This window comes from Coptis chinensis, chromosome 8 (genome assembly GCF_015680905.1).
Source record: "Coptis chinensis isolate HL-2020 chromosome 8, ASM1568090v1, whole genome shotgun sequence".
In the NCBI taxonomy this organism is placed as follows: Eukaryota; Viridiplantae; Streptophyta; class Magnoliopsida; order Ranunculales; family Ranunculaceae; genus Coptis; species Coptis chinensis.
Window position 1 is genome coordinate 24,842,584 of NC_141463.1, and position 21,346 is coordinate 24,863,929.

A 21,346-nucleotide genomic window follows, 5' to 3' on the forward strand; every position below is an offset into this window, starting at 1 on the left:
ACAGTAGTGGTTCAATAGTCATAATCTCACTAATATTTGCATCTAAATAGTTATTAGGTGATGTACTTCTTTTTCTATAGATTTAATTAGGCATTTAGCTTTGCTCGATCTTTTGTCTAATAAGATGTTATAAACATAACTGTTGTCTCATCCTTATGTTATCCTAAATAATATTCTTGTATTACATTGGTGTAATGGTGCTGAATCACAGCCTTCTTTATTTTGACATCTAATGTAATACTAAATATTCATAGCCAAATTGTAATTTCAAAATCAAAATTCGATCTATTTATTGTCATTGTTCGTTGGTTCTCTTTGATTGGCAGGCAGGTACACTATAGCTTAAAAAACTTCATACAGGGACGTACTTCATATTGCTGTCTCTCTTGGCCAGTTGGATGGAACTGCAATATACTTTATTACATCCTTCTTGAAGGGCGATAACTTTGCTTCCAACCCCTATTATTATTATCTGTACTACGTGTTCATGAATTCCTTTTGGGTTTGGATACCAACACTCATAGTTATCAGTAGCTGGAAGAGGATATGTACAACATTCCAAGCTGAAGCCCAAAGTAAGAAAAATTAAGCACAAGACTTTCTAAGGTAATACTGCAAGAAACCAACCTCCGTGTATGGAGAAATCGGATTTTGTTGTGCAACTCTTTCGTGATATTTATGGTGTGTAAAGGTTAGATTTGGATTAACCTTACAAACGTAGGCAATCGGGGAGAGATGGGATTGATGGTTTGGATTTGACCGAGTTCGTGTGGACGAACTGCCTACGTATTAAGTTCTCTCTAATGGGGGGAGACTTGAATTAGGTTAGATGTAGTTCCTCATCCTCTTTATATAGGCAAGGTGCCCGCGTCTCTTGCTCTCCCATGTCAGGTCAGATATAGGTCTTCAGGTCACTTGCGAGCCATGATGGCAAGTTAAGGACATTTACCTTAGATTCACTGTTTTCATATCATATTACTCTCATTACTGAAATAGTTTAGTTAGTCTAGATAAGTATTAAAGTACGTGCAAACAAGAGTGGATCGAACATGATTACTCCTATATATCAATACGTTTAGATAGTATTATTATTGATTGATATGCATGATTTAGTACTGTAGAAACACTGTTTTTACATCCATTAAACTTTAGTTATCACGAACCAAATGTTCTCCAATATGATCTATCGAGATTGTATAACATGGAATGTGATGATCTCTGGATACTCCCATCACGGGCTTGGTAGGAAAGCTCTTTTGGTCTTTTATGGGATGTTAGCAACATCAGAAGTTCCTAATTATATGACCTTTATCGGGGTGCTATCTGCTTGTGCACACTTAGGTCTTGTGGATGATGATGGATTCTACTATTTGAACCAGTTGATGAAAGAAAAGGGTGTTGAACCTGGGTTGGAGCACTACACTTGCATTATCGGACTTCTGGGTAGGGCTGGACGATTCAATAGATGAGAATTTCATGAGGTATATCTCAATCAATTGGGATGTTGTTGCATGGAGAACCTTGTTAAGTGTTTACCATGTCCATCGTAACCTTGGTTTAGGAAAGCAAGTTGTAGAGATTATACTAAAGTTGGATCCCGATGATGTGGGAACATATGTCATGTTATCTAATATGTACACCAAGGCAAGGAAATGGGATGGAGTTGCGAATGTTCGAAAGTTTATGAGGGGAAGAGAGATAAAGAAAGAACCAGGAGTAAGTTGGATACAAGTGAAGAATAACACCCATGTCTTTGTTTCAGAAGACAAGAATCACAAAGAGTCAATTCAAATCCATGAGAAACTTGCAGAACTTTTGTCACAGATTAAACTTTTGGGATATGTGCCTGACATCGCTACAGCGCTACACGACATGGATGATGAACAAAATGAATAAATCCTTAGCTTTCACAGTGTGAAACTTGCAATTAATAGCTTGAGGCCTTCTCAAGACTCCTTCAAAAGCACCTATCCATGTAATAAAGAACCTTAGAATGTGCCATGATTGCCATATTGCAGTGAAACTCATTTCAGAGGTCACTGTTTTCATATTGCGGAAGAAAAATAGTTGTTAGAGATGCTAATAGATTACACTGTTTTCAAAGTGGTACTGACCTACTTCTTTTGTGTTTATTAGATGTGGATGGTATATGGATTATGTAGATAGATGATGTAGATGGATGATGGTCGTTGAATAAAATAGAAGCGTATCAAAACCTAATTATCCCTCAATAAGTAAAGGATGAGTAGGGTATCGTTCCACTTTTAAGTATATGTTATATGAAAGACAGGACTGGAAAAGGGGTTTGAGGGATTAAAAACTATTATTATAGATATTGTAGATTCTAATGCTAAACTAAACTAAACTAACTAAACTATTGAGAATTTGTAGGAAAGGGAATTCAAGATATTAGAATCCACCGATACCTTTGATCTGTGACCTTTTGCTTCATGGTTGTTCTCACAAGTAGACTACAATTAGGCAATCGAGTGAGTGTCGATGCCGTCTTGGATGAAACATCGTTAACAATTAACTATATTTAAGGTTGTTCCTATGTTTATGCTATTAATATCTTCTTTCCTTTTATATGAGCTTGGGTAGATATTCAATGAATTACCATCTAAGGCAAACACAAGGAATACTTTCCTTACTCTAAAACAACACACAACTAGAAGAAAAGTAGAGAATAATAGTATAATATTCAATTACAATAAATAAAACCCTATTATAGCATTATATTCGATTGCAATAAATAAAAATATGTCACTAACAAATATTCAATTGCAATAAATAAAACCCTAAACTAGCATGATATTCGATTGCAACAAATACAAATTTTAATCACTACTACAGAATGACACTTATATCACTGTTTTTAAGTGTGGTATAAATATATTTACCACTGTTATACAACCGTGACAATAGGTGGTGTGGTATATAATAATAACAAAATTGTGGTATATATGTTTAACGAATACCATGGTTTTTCAAAGAACCGTGGTTTGTAATACCCATTATATACCACGGCTGTCAACATAACCGTGGCATATAAGCTATTGAAACCGTGGTTTATATTAGTGTATGTGTTATAATACCGAGGTATATAGTTATACTAAACACTACGGTTTATGCCAAACTGTGGTATATATATATAATAATAATAATAATAATACTAGTAACAGTCTTCCACTTAAAAACCGAACTTGCATAACAAAATTTACACAGCTTGCCTACATACAACATTTCTATCTTCCCAACAAATTCCAAAATGTACAATAAACTATCAAACATTGCAAAAAAAGATAATAATAATAAAAAAAAAAAAAACTCCATTAATTTTTTGAGTGCACTAAGAAAACAAACTTCAAATTCCTTTTCATAAATTAAAAAAGTAAGACTCATAAATTAAACTGGAGAGGTCCGAACATTGCTAAAACTCATCCTCATTCGCTTCCGACTGAAACACTCCATTTTCCTGGATGAACTGAATAATATCGAGTCGAACACCGTCAAGTTTATCTTGCGTGTATGTCTCATTCAGTTCTAAATTTGTTATCTGGATGAGTCAAAGCACAACATGTGGAGTTACTATATAAGAATAAGGCGAAGTCGTTGAGCCAAATAAAGTGTTTGTCAAAACTTTCGAATACCTTATTTTCAAATGATCCAATTGAACAAGCTTCTACTATTTCCCTCATAAACTTCATTGTATAATACTCACAACATCTGCATCACTTCCTTGATGCTTTTCATCAGTCTTATTCAATAACTTAAGTCTACTCTTTGAAGGGCACTACCTGCAAAAGGAAAATCGATGAACCAACTCGTGAAGATAATTGCTTATGATTGCAATGATATACCAAAATTGACTAAAATAGGATTTTTGCAACACTCCCACAATTAACAATGGACAAAACTATAATAATCAAGTTTCGATTGAAAAGAGATGTAACACAAGAAACAATGTTTACTTTGTTTAGTCTTTATCATCGCGAATCGGTACATTGAATGACTGAATAAATATGATATGGAGGTCGTCTAATCATGCTTTCTCCTACACATTATAGTAACTTCCATTTTAAGTTAAAAAGCGGGATTAAGAAATCTACATGATCATCAACTATAAAAAAAACTATTACTCATTTGGTGCCCGATAAAATATTTAAATGCTCTTTAAGTATAAATAGTAACGGGACTTGATGATTACTCAAACAGGAAATTACCCTGTACATACTATAAGAGCTTGTATTTCTAAATTAGTTTGCATACATTTATGTGGAATTTTATATTTGTTAACATTCATCTACATCAACTATAGAAATCACTCATTCATCTACATCAACTATAGAAATCACTCGATTTCTTGGGGTTTTCGTAAAATATTAGCTACTCTTCCATATTAATATTTGTAAAACTATAGACAGATGTATAGAATTCAATTTCTTGACATATAAAGAGTGATGCAAGGCACTAATAATGACTAGTCTCGAATTACCATCTAAACTATAATAAGCCTATCGTGAACTAATAACAAACATATTATGAACAAAAAATAAAATAAGCTTATTCTAGAGAGAGAGAATATTGTTAAATCACATAAGACAGTTCATATTCCAAAAGATTAAAAGACACACGATCTATATAGCAACATAAATTAAAAAAAAAATACCATTCGGTATGATCAAGGGTGAATCCTAATTCCTAAACTTCCAACACGGACACTACTTAACTTAAAAGAAACTGTCACATCTCTTACAAATTCAAAACGGATCTCTTACCAACAGGTGTCTCCTTGTAAACATACTTTCGAAGTATTCCCATTGTTGTGCACTAGCAAATGCCTCAAGTATTGAGCTATATGTAAATGCATCCGGGTAAGAAAAGAACCACCACTACAGTAATGCAAGATCTAAAAACCAGATTCCATCCGCTTTGTCCTCTCAAACATTTCCCGAGCTTTAGCAAACATGTCATTAGACCATAGACTTTTAACATAGCATTTATGGTTCCAATGTTAGGGGAACAATGGTTGTCCATTTGTTCAAAAACTGAGATGCAATCACCCACATGTCCACCATCCATACAAGACATAATCATACCAAGAAAAAGCTACCTCCAAAGGTTTAGTGAGACGAACCTTTTTCAGCTTTTCAACCCAAAAAGCGCATCACATTTCCACAAGCATTATTACTTGACCTGAACTTGCCTAAAATCATTAATAACAGGAGAAATTGACACAAATAGAACTACACGGTTTCACAGTTGTAACATATTAGACATTAAAAGAGGATCAAACTATGTAACTTTGTCGAGAAAAAGAAACGTAAAACATCCGGGGAACAGGGGATTGAAGGCGGGGTAGCCACAAAATATGGGTTCAAATATATGACCTCCAAGCAATGAAAGTTCTAAAATAGCAAACTACATAGATAAGAATATACCTCCAAAGATAGCATCCTTCCATCTCCCATTCCCGCAAAGGCAAAGCATGCTAATTAAGTAATAAACACCGGCAGTTCCAACAACTCCTCTCCGTTCCATATCCTTGACCTGCTTCAACAGCTTCATTCACTTTCCCCTCCTCCCAAAAGGCTCTCACTAGAACTGCACAGTTTAAATAGAATGATGTAAAATAAAAAGTCTCATAAACTTTTTTTTTTACACCATAACATCAATCTGTTCCTAATTAGACTCTGCCTTGTAATTTTGACTTTTTCAACTGTATTGGGACATTTTTGCCCATGCTCAAATTTGCGGAAAAAGCCCACGTGGACCTGCAATAGTCTCTCTCCTATCTACAACACTCAACAACCTCTCTCCTATCGCCACCAATTTTGATCGGTTTAGGACTCAGAAACCACCACCGATTAAGTCGAGATCCAAGATTTACAAATGAACGATGCAGATCGTTTAAGGGTTTTTAATATTTTTTTATTTATTTTGACTTTGATTTTTCAAATAATCATCACCATACAAAACCAAATGTCAACCTAAACATATCCGTAGTGAACATTCATTGACTCTTTTACATCAAAAGAATCATTTCTCTACTTTAGAGAAGGATATCCACCAAAATCAGACCCTCCAAATGGTTCCGTTCTAACTGGGTTTTCATCATGTACATAAGTTAAATTCCTAAGTACGGGAGATGGCGATGGGATACCAGGCATACGAGCTATGGCTTGCGCAAATGAGAATGTAACATACCGACATCTTTGAAGAAAAAAATCAAACGAAAAAATTAGTAATAGTAGTAATATGCATCCAATTGAGTGCTTCGGACATAACAATTTAACAAATAACTTACGTCGTGGACCAATTAAGCTTCCTATCGGAGGGAGGTGGAGGGAGGCAAAGTTTTCACATGGATGCTTTCGGGGAGGAAAATTGTTTCCAACTTCGGAAGAGATCCGGTTCGATTTTTCCTGTTCACCACGTATTGGCATATTATTTGACAATGAAGAATCACTAGCACTCTTACTATCTTTATCTCCACTATTAAGGGGGATACATGATATTCGATGGGATCTTGACATTGGATGTATTATTTTGGACATGTAGAACAAGATTATGATGTGAGACATGGCCTTACGAGCATCTTCATCCGAACACGCCAAAAAAAAAAAGCCAAATCGTTTCTAAAACAAATACAAGGATACTAGCAACAACAAATATCCAAAACTAATTACTGTAATAATTGGCTTGTTAAAAATTAGAAAATTTGCATCTCAGACGTGCATTACCTAATCAATAGCTTAAGATAACGGAAATAGGGAGCAATGTACATATGTATGTTACATTAGGATCAACCATTTGTGGCTATACATTCTGATGATGGTAACAACCCAACAAAAAATCAATCTTTCTTATTCCCAGGGGAAAAAAAAGTCAAGATAGAAAGTCTAGATGTTATGATGTTATGCAGTTAACAGGTTTGTGGATCACATTGCCATATAAGATAACTAAAGTAATGGTCGTGGAATGGTGGTCACATTTCAATCATTCTCAAAATTCGACAGTAATGATGCTATCTGGCTCAGAGTAGTGTAGAGCTATGGGTACTGATGACTTATCCAGTGATCCGTGAATCCATGATAACCTTAGACACCTTGACATAAACAAGTAATGATTCGCTAAAGAAGAAAATTCCAAGACGACTGATCACATGAAAGCTAGCTTATAAATGAAAATAGTTAATTATGATTCACTAGAAGAGAAAATTTTAAGACGATCAGTAGCATGAAAGCTAGCTTATACACATTGCCTTAAGTCATACCTTAAAGAGCGCGACAAAAGAGCAACTTAAGAAGATAATGAGAGACAAAAGATGCACCTTTACTAACTGGGACAAAAGCGACATGAGAACTACAACGAAACGACAACCGGAGAAGCATTCCAACCCTCCTTCGCCCGAAGAATTTACCGATCCATGGAAGAATTTTTCCCTTCTCTCTTACATTAGATAAAAGCATCTTTGGCGGTTTACACGCAACAACATGTGTATTATAGATTGGCAAAACAACACTATTATTCGCAAATGTTGCAATGATCCATAACTTCGAAACCGCATCGCCCGATGAATGACCCTCCACTCATTGCTCATCAAAATGCACACAAGGTTTCTCTTTCATTTCCCCTTTTCCTCCAAAATCAAAACTCAATCATAACAACACCCTTTAACTATTCAAAAATTAAACTAAACCGCCCCTTAAATCACATCACAAACTAAAACCCACTTCTCAATTTCAATCCAACTCAATCTTAACAACTTACTTCAATCCCACTAACTCTTTTGATTGAAGTGTATCTCCCCTCGATTCCAACCAATGCAGAAAGGAGATCATCGATCATTAAGAGCTCCTACACATCAAGTAAAATTTCATTCTGAATGTCCAAAATCGTAGTACAATCGACATTATGAAAATGAGGATTAACAACTTACTTGAACAGAAGCATTGTAACATCCAATGGGACTTTCCGAACCAGGACTGTTATAATAAATGGAAATGTATAAGTACATAAATTTTTTTTACATAATATTATGAGATGATAAAATGAGTTAAACTGTATACCTGAATGTCTCCATTTCGAATAGCCTTTATAGTGTGTGTGTTGAGAAGAAGGTTTTATTTCCTGAAACAAATTCTTGTGAGCATCCAGATGATTTTATTATTATTATTATTTTCTTTATGCAAGATAAAATTCAAACCTGGTGAAAACGACCAGTGAGAAATGGTCATTCTATGTTCCATCGAGGAGTTGAAGGGCACAAAGCAGAATTTTCCATGTGCAAATAAAGATGCTGAACAACAGTAAATTCGATATAAAACTCAGTACTGCCACCGTGTTAAAAAAAACATAAATAAATGGTAATTACGCTAAATTAAATGTTTGCAGACACTCAACATTCAATCGAAAGAGTGAAAGTGAGGGAAAGCTCTTAACCACTACAAAGTGGCGTGAGCGGAAATATGGTACCTTTGTCTAAGATGAAGAAATTGAGATGAACAAACTGCTTCCTTTAGTTCAATTTCATCGAAATTTGGGGAAGATGAACGAAAATGAGGTGGAGTTCGAATAGATCGATAAAAAACATGGAGAAAAGATCAGGCAGAGTTAAGAGGGTAGGGTTTCTCTTTGTTGTGTTCTTGAGTTGAGGTCGAGAAGAAATCCAATTCTTTGCAAACAATTCCGAGTTTACGCCTCATCTTGTTGCACATGCCCATCATGTGTGTTATTATCTCACTCCTCCTTGCCGTCACTATGTTTTCTAAATATTTCTAAAAATAAATAAATAAATTATTTGATTTACTGTGACTACAAAACCCAAATAGTGACGCTATTATGGAGTCACAAATTTTCTGATGTCTATTTGGCGTCACAAAACAGAAAAAGCCCCTGTCACAAAAAAATTGTGATGGTGTAGTGTATTACCTACGGTCAATAATCGTGGGTGAATCAGCAAGGATTCATAATCGTGGCAAAAGATACCGGGCATCCGTGGGCAAAAGTCCATTTTCTTGTAGTGTAAGAGTCGTAGAACTGTGAAGTTGTGGGGAGAGACCGAGAGAATAGCGGGAATCCAATTTGAATGAGTTTCGTACTGTGTATTTTTTTTTCCGTGTATTTGACTATTTGGCATAAAGTCATAAACCACGGTAAAAAGTGGAAAATTTATATACCACTGTTTATGTTTAAGGTAGTGGGGATGTGGAGTACTCTCATGCTGAAAAAAAAACTAACCGTGGTATATGGCCCAACTTATCCCACGGTTTTCATGTAAATGTGGCATATACTAGTAAACCAATGACCAAAGAAATTTCCGCCGTTGGTATATATATGTATTTTCCACGGTTTTTGGAAGAACCGTGGTATAAACGTTCTTATTCACCGTGGTATATGTGTCATTCTGTAGTAGTGAATCTATACTTCCATCCCCTGGTCTGGGCAATAGAACTAATAACTAAAAACATAAAAGAACTAACCTGATTGAAGAACACCATGAACCAAAAGAATCAACAAACCCTAAGCACCGGCTTCATCTCCTCCCTTGAAGGAGAAGATTAGTCTTCCATAAAGAAGGAAGAACACGAAGAACGAAAAGAAGAAAAGTCGAAGAACATAAGACTAGAAAAACTAATTTATTAAGACTCGACTAGTTAAAATCAAATCTTTTATTATTAATCTCTCTCTGCCTCAAGTTCTGGAGACAAGAGTATAAGTGAATTGGCAAAATACATGAGGCATTTAAGTCCTCTATTTATAGGGGTTACAATAAGTTCTAGAAGCATTCCAAACCGCCATTTGTTTCCTAATACAAATCAACTTCTTTCAGAGTCCAACTTCGTCTCCAAAACTAAGAAGGAATTGGCTACAGTGTTATTTCATGCCTCTGGACGCACAATCCATGCGTCTCAGACACGAGCAATGCATCTGGACGCACAATCCATGTGTCCCAGAAGCGGAAGTCTATTTTCCCTCTTTTGCTCTATCCTTCTATCCTCTTTTGCGGGCTTTGGTCCAAGCCATGAATTTTTTTGCCTTGGGCTTCCAAATATGCTTTAAAATAGGTCCAAGTCGCATCTTTAATAGCTTCAATTCTTTGGCCTTCTCTATGATTGTCCACGGGCTTTCCATGTGATCTTTAATGCTCCGAATTGCTTCGTTTTACCCATTTTTCTCTAATATTCTACAAAACTCTCTTTTCACCTGTAGAATCATAAAACATAACTTACAAACACTATTAGTCCACTAAGATGGCTAAACAAGAGGCATAATCGAGGGTTAAATTGCATTTTTTGTGCACTTATCAGGTACCTATACTTGTGGGGATTATTGGTGATTGTCGTTACTGATTTTATCGTCAAGGGAGATGATTTGGAGGAAACCATTGTCTTCTAGACCGGTAAATGCACTTGTACTTTTTTATTCTACACTGACATCTTAGGGGAGAACTCCAAATTAAATTTGATATTTTTAGAAAGTAACAAAAATATAAAAATAACTTACAGGCATCTGAAACTTGTAAAGTGGAGGTCTCACAGGCTTCACAGCTCAAAGTGGAGGTCTTGATTTGTGGGCTCACAGCATATTGTATCATTTATATCTCTGTCGATCTAATGGTAACTATATTCCTTTATGTGTCTTTCATTTGCAGGACCTATCTGTTTTTTGTTGTTCGGATAAAATTATTCTTAGCGACCTTGCTTATAGAATTAAGGTGCAGGTGGCCTATTATCTATGACAGGAAACCATGTTTGTTGTTTTCTAGTCTTGTTCAATGGTGTTACTGTATCTGTATGTTGTTAGTTCTGATGTACACCCAACTATTGCCGAATGTGTAGGTCCATTACGTGTTCTGCGTTGTAAATCATAATGTTAATATTGCCACCACATCTTTGTGAAAGACCAAACTTGTACTCATTATGCAAATGCCAAGGCAGCTGGTAGGGTTTTAGTAGTTGGTTCGATATAACAGATATTCGATGCTCTCGTGTTGTCAAAACACCAGAGAATGAAGTTGGTGGAAACACAAATAGTGATGTTTTGTTTTATTTTTCTATTGTCAAGTCATATACCATTCATTCTTTTCTTTTCTTTTTGGTTTTTTGGTTCAGGTACTATTCTCCTCCTATCATATCATGTTGATGTAAACATGCCGAACTGATGTCATTTTTATCAGTGTGAAAAGGAATTTCAGCTTGGCTGTTTGATGGATCACCATATGGGAGATATGGAGGTGCATATTGTTTGTTGGTTATTTCAGTTATCTGTTACTTTTTGTGAAATTTTTTATGCTGTAGAATGAGATGCTCATTTGCCAGAAGGGAAGTGTGGCTTTATAGTTGACACGCCAACAGGATTAACTCTACACTACAGATGTGTGTACTATGTTGATCATAGGAGCTCCCTTGTTCTACCAGAAAACTAATAACAATGAAGGGAAGGAAACAACTCACAGTCTTGGTATTAGATGGAGGCTTCTTGTAAGAGGGAAATTAGCTTCTCCTTGGGGTCAGTCATTGCTTTCCATGTCTCTTGCATTCTTCATGCAAGTGTTTGTGCATGCTACATCATGATAGTTCTCCAGCATGCCTAACAGCTAGAAACACTGAATTGTGCAGTTACATGAGGTCAATAGGTACTTCTCAATTCTAACTCATTATTTATGTTAGTTCTACAAGCAATGCTTTGTAGTTTAACTGCATGCATATCGTCCTCATCTTTTGTGGTTGCAAAGTCTTAAGTTTAAGCAAACCCTCAATACCATAGTTTTTTTATTATGATTATGGGTTTGCTGAACAAGGCTTGTAGATTCGGCAAAAATTCAAGATATCCAAGTCAGGTTATGGCCATAGACTTGGTACTAGCATTCTTTGGATTGCTTGCTATCATTATTTTTGACAGTGTGTTTTCAGTTGATTCAAGACCTTAATTAGTGTTGACTGTTGAGCACTAGATACCTAAGTTAGATAATTGATTTGATCAAACAACCTTATAGATATTCCTATATGCTTACGTGACCGCCAAAGGTATAATTGAATGTGCTCGGTTGCCATTTTGTTCAATCAATCAAATCAAAGGTTACATTATGAGATAAGCTTACTGCCTCAAAACAATTTATAGACAAGGACGCATAAGATGTTTCCCCAATTTACTTTTTTTTCTGACAATCAAATTGCCTCTTTGCACCCATTTACTTCAAGTACATCAGATATGCTTAGTTAATGTAAATTCCTGTTCGTATCACGTTATAAAATTGGTATGTCACATGGGGTAGCTTATTGTCTTACTTGTTAATGCCCGTGCCAGCCGGCACTCAAGACGCAATGTTTTTGCTTGTACTTCTTTTTCGTAGAATAACTCATTTGCATAGTGAATGATTTTGATATTGTAAAGGTAAGTGTAGTAGAGGTGACTGTAGAAGATTAAGTCACTGGACTTGTGCCTTTCTGTTAAGAATGTCCACTTTTTAGTTTGTACTGAGCCTTAAACTTACGTTAGGGAGATAGGAAGATGAAGCAGACCAAAAGGTTAAAATATAAGGGTGTGAAAAGGTTTAATTTTCCAGCTACTTTTCCAGCATGCAGACCTGGCATATCTTTCCAGGCATCAGAATATGAAATGTTGTGAAGAGAAGGAAATATAATCAAATGATAAAGCAACTAATTAAGCTTAAACCCAATTCATTATTATTTTTTTTGGTTCCCGGGGTGTTCTATAAGAAAGCTTCAATGAATACATATAATCTTTCAATGTTCACTTTAATAACTCAAGACTTAAAAAGAAGTTCAAATGATAAAAAAAGTCTTCTCCATTCCAGTTTGATGCAGCCAACCTGCATAGAATTTATCACCACAAATAAAAACCTCAAGCATAATGTAGGTATCGCCCTCATATTCAACGACACATTAAAAACACAAAACTACCTGAAACTTGCTAATTGCCTGTAGTTTTCGAGCAAGGAAGCTAGAATTTCTTTCCTAGTTTGCTTGTGAGCAAGCAGTGTCTAGTTGTATAGATGAAATGAATGAAGTTTATTCCTAACAATCTCACAAACTTTCTGCAAGGTCTCAGGTTTGGCCTGCCAATCAACCTAATATAGGCATATGCGGCTTTATTAGATAAGCCGTTCCTTGTGAACATCAAAGGAAGAATAAGAAGTAAGAAGAATCGCAAAGTAAATTATTTACCGAGCAAGAAAAACACACGGAAACCAGTGCACTTTAGAGAAGGAAAACTCTTACTTTTCCAACCTGCATGAGTAAACTTTACTGTGGATGTCCTCACATTTACCTGGACACATTTTCAGGTTCACGACTTCATTATGTTGTCTTCCATGCATTTTTAGGTTTAGACCATGAGACACATTTCAAAAGCGCGCTATATTCAAACATACATTTTGTGCATATTTTTTTTCCCATGCTTGTGATCACGGGTGGGCGGGTGGCTCAAGATAATTTGCAGTACCACGTAAAAACAAAAAAAATAGTGAGTAAGTACAAAGTAGTAAGGACTTGTAAACTAATTATTATACTATTTTATTAACTTGCTTTCTTGAAATTATTATCTGTCTAATGCATATTATCGTTCTTGAAACATTATGGAAATGAATAAAACAGTTTTGTCAAAAGGAAACTTTTTAACTTGCTAAACCTTCTTTATAAGTTGCAAACCTATCACTTTAAGCACTTCTATTAGAATTTGTTTTTTTTTATTTGTAAACCCCTCTTTAGCAATTCTGTGGTGAGCAACTGAGATCCTATGCTAGATTGCTAGCGTGTCGCAAGGTTCACACTACTGCTACTACTTACGGTAACAATGAAACTAAACAAATAGCATAAATAAAAGAGTGATATCTAACCATTACACAGTTGGTTCTCAACAATACCTGATATCACTTGGATAGTATGCACTTCGCGACGGTGGAACACAGAGATAACATACGGAAACTTCTGAATTCCTTCACTTTAACATACGGAAACTTCTGAATTTCTTCACTTTCAATGATGGATTAATCCCATCTTGAATAAATTCTTCAATATGATTTGTAGTCACAATCCGCCCACTTCCAACTCAACACCATTACATTAGTATATAGTCATCCTACTTGTAAACATCCGGTCAGTACACAGTCAAGGGTTTTTATAATAGTCCAACGTTTCACCAAACATCTTGGCCATTCTTGAAAAAGTATATAGACACTCTACCAAACACTATTGGTGCACTACATATTCATCCTACTTATCACCATCCAGTCAATACAGAGTTTTAATAATAGTTCAACATTTGACAAAACATCTTTGCTTTCCTGGAAAAAAACACGATGCAAAATATGCCTACAATATATAAGCGAAATCCTCCATTCCGACAAAAGTTTTTCTAGGCGGATCTCTGTAAGATATACTGATATCACTTTCTTCTTTGGAGTGAATAATGTGCAAATTCTAAGGAAAGAGGTACAAAACCACAAATTGAAATGAAATGGATAAATAGAGAAACTCATGCCTCCATTTTCAACCGAAATAAATTTGAAGATAATAAAAAAAATTAAAAGGGTTCATTGATACCCATCAATAGTCTAGCAAGTAATGGAACGTCCCTGCTATAACTCTGTAAAATGGCAACACAATATTACCACCTAACGCTTCTCCCAAATTGTAATTGAAAAGCACACTATAACATGATGAGTGTAAATAGAATGTAATAAATTTGAGATAAGGAAGAAATAGAAATTCGAAATAAATAGAATGGATTTTAAGCAAAAAATGAAGTGTATATACGTTGTTGGAGAGTTCCAACAAAGGCCTTCTTATATGATGTCTTAAGATGGTATACTTTGGTAACATTGTAGGCGTTTAAAGAGAAACTGATGATCATATCGAACTATGGTGCATTTTGTGGAATATTTATACCATAAGGCAAATTATTGTTGGGGTATTGGATTTTCATCGCTCTACTGATTCTACTCAATCCTATATCCTATATCTTTTAAATTACTATGAATAAATTCCATGTAAACTTACATAATGAAATCGAAATTCCAAATTCCATGTATTAAGGAAGACATACTCGAAATAAATAGGGCGACTAAAGAAAAACTTATTGAATCCAATAGAAGAAATGGAGAAAAAGAGGTAGTAGTCATATCAGTTGAAGAATCTAGCCAAAATTTAAATCAAACTTAAAATATTGCAACCCATGAGAAAACCAAATTAAAAAAAAAAACGAAAATTTATGGAATTGAACTTTGAGTAGATACCTCGAGCAAGAAGATGGGTATTGAACTTTGAGAGGGCGATATCAGATTTGCAGAATGGTAGAGTGACCATGGTGTAAAGTACTGAAGTGTAAACATCGAAACTTTTAGGAAACGCCTAATGTTTCTTGGGTTCGAGCTCGCGACCTGATGGAACCGTAAAAACCAAGTAGGATCCGTTCCCGTCGATGTCCCATTTCAAAATTCTAATTGGAACTCTTATCTCGAGGTTAATCGGCCGTTCAACAGCCTTTAGATTTCGCTAGAAACGATCTGGACCGTCCTGTGTGTTATTTTGTCCTTTAGTGGAAAAAAAATCCTATCTTATTAGACATATAGAGGAATTCTAACTTTCTTGTTTTCCTTTTATCTGTTCTTTTTCCGTTTGCGGGAACTTTCTATCTCACCTAAAAAATTGGAGCATCTTTTAATGGTGCATTTAATCACTACACAGAAGTTTGCTTTGTCCCTCTGGTCTTTTTCTCTCTACTCTCTCACACGTATTAAGGAAATCAAATACAGGTATGCATATGTGAAAAAATAAAACCAACGTATTAAGGAAATCAAATACTCTCTCACATGAAGTACTTTTTGAGTTTGGGTTCAAAATTTTCAACATAATTTGTTGCTTCTAAATATAGTTTCATGTTCAAGTCCTTAATAACTAGATATGTATGTATATTACTCTTGCTTCTAATTAACTTAATCCACCTTATTCAATTTTATAGTTTGTGAGTAATTGGAGAAACAGATACTTGTTTTGGTCTTTTAATTCATGTTTAAACAAATAATATATATATATATACAAAAGAAGTTATACGCATACCAGACTGTTGATTCTCCAGATTCATTAGCATTGGATTGTTAATTGATGTACCAATGATTCCAATATTCTACCCATTTACCTTTTCATGAGATATCCCATAAGAGTGTAAACATAGATGGATATAGGGGGTGCGTGTGGGGGTGTACCCCGTGAGATTAGAAAAGCTCTACTATCACATAACTAATTGACTAGAAAAATCTTCAAACTATAAAGACTCGCACCCCCAAATTTTTTAACAAACTTCTACTACCGCACTCCTAAAATTTTCACAACTATAGTAAGAATATTATCAACAAAAAAAATAGTATGAAAAAAAAAACTAATAAAAAACATTCCAATAAACTAACTTTTTTTTACTTCTTTTTTTGTCCTTACAAAATTATCATTTATAATTTATTTTGAGTTCAAAACCATTAAAAAATGACAAATGTGTCTTTGAATATTTGATGGGTTAATGAGACTAAAACAAATAGGCAAATGGTTAGTTTGTATAATTCTAATCACTCATAACAAACTCGTATGCTCTTCTTCCATTATTTCACTCTCAATTCTTAAACAACCGGTCAGACCTCAACCCAAAAATAAATAACAAAAAAAAAAAAAAAATAACAAAAAACACAAATTCATAAAGGACTTGCGGCGCAACGCAGCTTGTTGTACGTTTGTCCTAATTATTTGTAAAACTCATCCTTATTATCAATAAAATTTCCACTTAAAAAAAAAAAAGATATTTTTTATTTTCAATGTTAATATTTTATAAGTCTATATAACATTATATAGACTTATAATGTTATAGTAATTTATAATTCTATATAAATTATATATAGACTATATAGGAATTTATAACATTATATAGAAATTTATAAGTTTATATAACATTATAAAAACTTATAATGTTATATAGACTTATAGCATTATAGGAATTTAACAATTTGTTGAATTGTTGAATTGTTGAATTGTTGTAGACTAGATTATGTAGATATATGTAGATATAGTAATATCAATTAATGACTTAAATGTTTAAGTAGTTAACTTCATCAGTCCATATTAAATTTTTAGTAGTCAACACACTCTAGTTTTGTGAATTGAAATAAATACATCATTTTATTGATTTTTATTGTTTAGACCTTTTGACAAAAATAAAATTGCATACGATTTTGATTTTGATTTTGATTTTTTTTGATTTTTTTTTTTTTTTTTTTTTTTGGGGTGCGGTGTGCACATAATTTTGCACCCACTTGCTTAGAATCATGGCTCCGTCCCTGAGTGTAAGTGCCTCAATCCACTTATAATTCCTCTAATAAAATAGAGAAATTTGAAAGTTAAAACTATTTTCAATTATTAAACAAATATTTAAACTACTATAAAACATGCTGTGTTAAAAGTTTACCTGATAAACTCTATGAAATATGGAGTCGGAACCCTCTAATTGTTGTACTGGCTTTGATGCCAGAAGGTTGTGCAGTTGCCCACAAGTTTTTGCAATGTTAAATCATAATGCCATTATGCCAATCCCATTCACTAGCCTCATTGCCCTCAATCCGATTACATTGGGGTGTTGAACACTAGAAATGGATGTGTAATTGTGTCGCGCATGATCACCATCGTGTAAAATAAAACGTGAATCTAAAGGCACAACTTGTGTATCATTCGTAAGATGAATATTTTCAGATTTTGCGTCAGTAATCTTAAATAGAACATTAATAAATATCTACATATACATAACAATATATTTTAAAAAATAATACTAAAAAATAATAATAAAAAAGACAACAAATTTACAACAATACTAGAAAATGGAGGAAACTTTTACAAATTTACAACAATAGTATCTGTCCATCCATTTCAAATCTTGAGTTGTTAGCTGAGAAGAAGAAAAAGGTAAAAGATGGTGGTTCAAACTCGCACCTTAACAAATCTGAGAAGAAAAAAAGTGGAAAATGTGGTTCTTCATTTCGGTTATTAAGAGATTCATTATTTACACACATTTTTTATTGATATTATTAAAAAAAAAAGTGTATTAAAAATACAAAAATACCGCACAAATGAGTCGCTTTTTAAATATATTGATATAAGTAATGATGTTATTTAATAATAAGTTAAATAAAACCATATATTTCAGGTTGTAAACTATATTTTTATATTATTTATAATATTAAATACTATGAAAACTACATATTATACTAATAAATAAAATTTAGTAATATATAAATGAACGTTTTGAGTTTTTATATTATTTATTTCAATATTTTTTATGTTAAAAGTACGATAACGTTGTTCCGGTCTGATTTTTTTGTTTAAAAAACCATTCGATTCCAGTTCTATATGGTCCTTTTTTTTTAGTATCCTTTTTTAAACGGTTCCTAAAAATAGAAACCAAAACCATAATTTTTTCTACGATTTCGGTTCTGGTTAAACGGCAACGGTTCCTAAAAATAGAAACCAAAACCATAATTTTTTCTACGATTTCGGTTCTGGTTAAACGGCAACGGTTCCTAAAAATAGCTACCAAAACCATAATTTTTTCTACGATTCCGGTTCTGGGCACCGATCGACACCCTTAAATTGATATGATAGGTGATTAGTGAAGGGAAAAGAAAGTGCTACAAGCCGACAATTTGAGACTGAAGAGGCATTACCAAATCAAACTCCTAAGGAAATTGCACCAAATGCTGTGAGGATCTGAAGATGCATGACTATATATCCACGTCATGAAATCAGCCCCGTTATTGAGGGAGTTGGTTAGTAAATAGTCTGTCGATGGGGAAGGGTTCAAATTTCTTTTCTCAGGCTGGTTTGGGCCTTTGATAATTGAACTGCTTAACGTTGAATATACTCAATATAGTTGCTTAGCGACCAAGAATATAAGGAGTAAACACCCGAAAAATCATTGCATCATATGAATATGATACGATTTAAAATCCTCGGGCGAAATATATGCTTCTGCATATATGCTACTAAATCATATATCTGGAAGATTTAAGATTCTCAGGATTTGCAATTGCTTGGATTTGTGCCTTCTTGTTTAAGAAATCTTGTATCAACAATCTATTTGCTACGTACAATTGCGGTTAGTGCATCTCTCAACACATCTTAAGAATCAAAGTTTCTACTAACTTCATCAACTGCACTAGTCATGTCAGTCACCGGACTGTAGATAAAGTAGGTCCCTATTTTCCAAATTATAAACCAAATCATGGTTTAATTTTGTTACTCATTCAAATAAACCATGAGATTCTTCATGATTTAAAAAAAATCATTTATTCAGCTTGCATTGAATGAAGATTAACATGATTTTACATTCTCATGGTTTTACATTTTGACATATATAGTTCCTATTGAATCCTTGTAACCTCCATATTTTCGAAAAAAAAAAACTAATTTTCCAATAGTTTAGTTCTCCATTTGATTATGTGATTTTGGACTAGTTTACTTCTGTTATATACTTATATACGATGCGTTTGAGTTTTGGCTATGAATAATTTGGTATTACTTGAGCTCTAAAGTTTTTTTTTTTTTTTTTTGAAGCAACTAGGGGTTAAGGTAGACCCCAACCTTTATTAATCATCAATGAATTCTCTCATACATTATTCCAGACGCATCCCGCTCTAGAATATTACAAAGTTTTGCATCATATGGACCTATGAAAAACTTCGGATGATCGGCCGCCTTCCTTCTCGCTTAGAGAGAAAAAATCAGTGCTTGATTGGACTCTCTAAACACATGTATCACATTTACTCTCTCAAAAGTTCGGATCTTAGCCATGATTGAAGCATGTAGATCAAAGACCGCATTACCATGGGACTTCTTCTCTTCCTTGTATTGCATTGATCGTCCTTAGGGAATCGGATGCTATCCTCGACTTTCTTACACCCAAAGAATGTAGCACCAACTAAACCTTTATCTACGCCATTAACTCTTGATACAATCTCGATTTCTTTGTAGAGGATCCCGTATGCTAGGAGAGTGTTCCCTTGTTTGTTTCTTATCACTCCTCCATATCCGTTGTTGTTATCCTCTACTAACCCATCACCATTTAACATGAGTTCATCTTCTTCCTCGGTCCGCACCATGTACACCATATAGAGTTCTTGGCTTTGAATCTCACATCAATGCCGAAGTCCGAGAAACAATTCTCTACATTTCGATTGTGTCGGGTACCTCCTTTATACTCCCTTGCAAGTAGATCTTTAGTTCCCCGATCATCTTGTCATATACTTGTTGCATACTTCTCGATTTAGCCCTGAATTTTCTCTTTGTTTCGCTCCATCCATATGGCATAAATCATTGCATTGATAAAGACTTTCAACACTTCAGTCTCTATAGAGTTCTTCCTACACCTTCCGAATATTGAATACCATTCTTCATTCGATCCATCGACTTGGCTCTTCGAGCCCAAGGAAACTTTTAGTTTTTGACCAAAGCCACCTTGTTTGGGGGCATTCAAAGAAAAGATGTTTGAATTTTCCTACTAGCATTACGAAGCTACAACTTGAGTGGGCAATCACTTTCTTGTTCACTAATCTGTCTTGAGTAGGGATGTGTCCACCAAAGAGCATCCATCCCGTGAACGAGTGTCTAGGCAAGACTAATTTCCCCACACAACTCGATACCATTTAACGTTTGGTCTTACCTTCTTCAATTTGAATAGGCTGATTTTATCAGAATCTTCCCGTGCTAGTCGGCGTCCATACCACCATATCATCTTCAAGATTAGAGTGAATCTTCGCTTTGAGAATCTGATCCTTTAGGCCACAGTTAGGGAGCTGATGTATCACTTCATTCCACTCACCATTAGAAATTAAACTGTTTACCGTAGCATTAGCTGGTATTGTCAAAAGGCTAGCATTTTCATGGAACAATAGAGGTTGCTCAGTGCACCAAGGGTCGTGCCAGATCAAAGTTTGAGCTCCTCTTGCTATCAGGTATCGGAAAAGATGAATAACTTCTTTTCTATGCTTGAGGATGTTTCTCCATACCCAAGAGACATCTTTGGGTATTTCCATAGTCCAGAAGAATTTTTGACCAATGTGATGCTTCCAAACCCATTTCACCCAAATGGTATCGGCAAAACATGCTATCTTATAGATAAGGCCACTGTAGGCAGCCTTGTTCCACACACCTGGATCAACTATAGCTAGTCCACCTTGTTCTTTACTCATCCTGACAGTCCCACTACTGGCATGGTGCATTTTCTTTGACATTTCCGGTCCAGCCCATAGAAATCTATTACAGATTTTTGCAACCTTTTCCAACACCTT

General features: G+C 34.6%; 1 protein-coding gene and 1 long non-coding RNA gene across 7 annotated transcripts; one reads left to right on the plus strand and one right to left on the minus strand.

Annotated features, from left to right (window-relative positions):
- Window positions 1-10,247: 10,247 nt before the first annotated feature.
- On the plus strand, window positions 10,248-13,083 carry LOC147480721 (uncharacterized). 6 transcript variants are annotated; one of them, XR_015204937.1, is made up of 4 exons: window positions 10,248-10,405; window positions 10,512-10,622; window positions 11,183-11,239; window positions 11,304-13,083. It is a non-coding gene; the product is annotated as an uncharacterized LOC147480721 (long non-coding RNA). The 6 variants fall into 6 exon arrangements; XR_015204939.1 differs by having other exon boundaries at window positions 10,250-10,405; window positions 11,118-11,239; XR_015204941.1 differs by having other exon boundaries at window positions 10,250-10,405; window positions 11,118-11,239; window positions 11,380-12,865.
- Window positions 13,084-20,746: 7,663 nt separating this feature from the next.
- LOC147480722 (uncharacterized) lies at window positions 20,747-21,289 on the minus strand. The gene has a single exon (XM_086578734.1). It carries the CDS (start codon window positions 21,287-21,289, stop codon window positions 20,747-20,749), a length of 543 nt encoding a protein of 180 aa, XP_086434860.1.
- Between the last annotated feature and the right edge of the window lie 57 nt (window positions 21,290-21,346).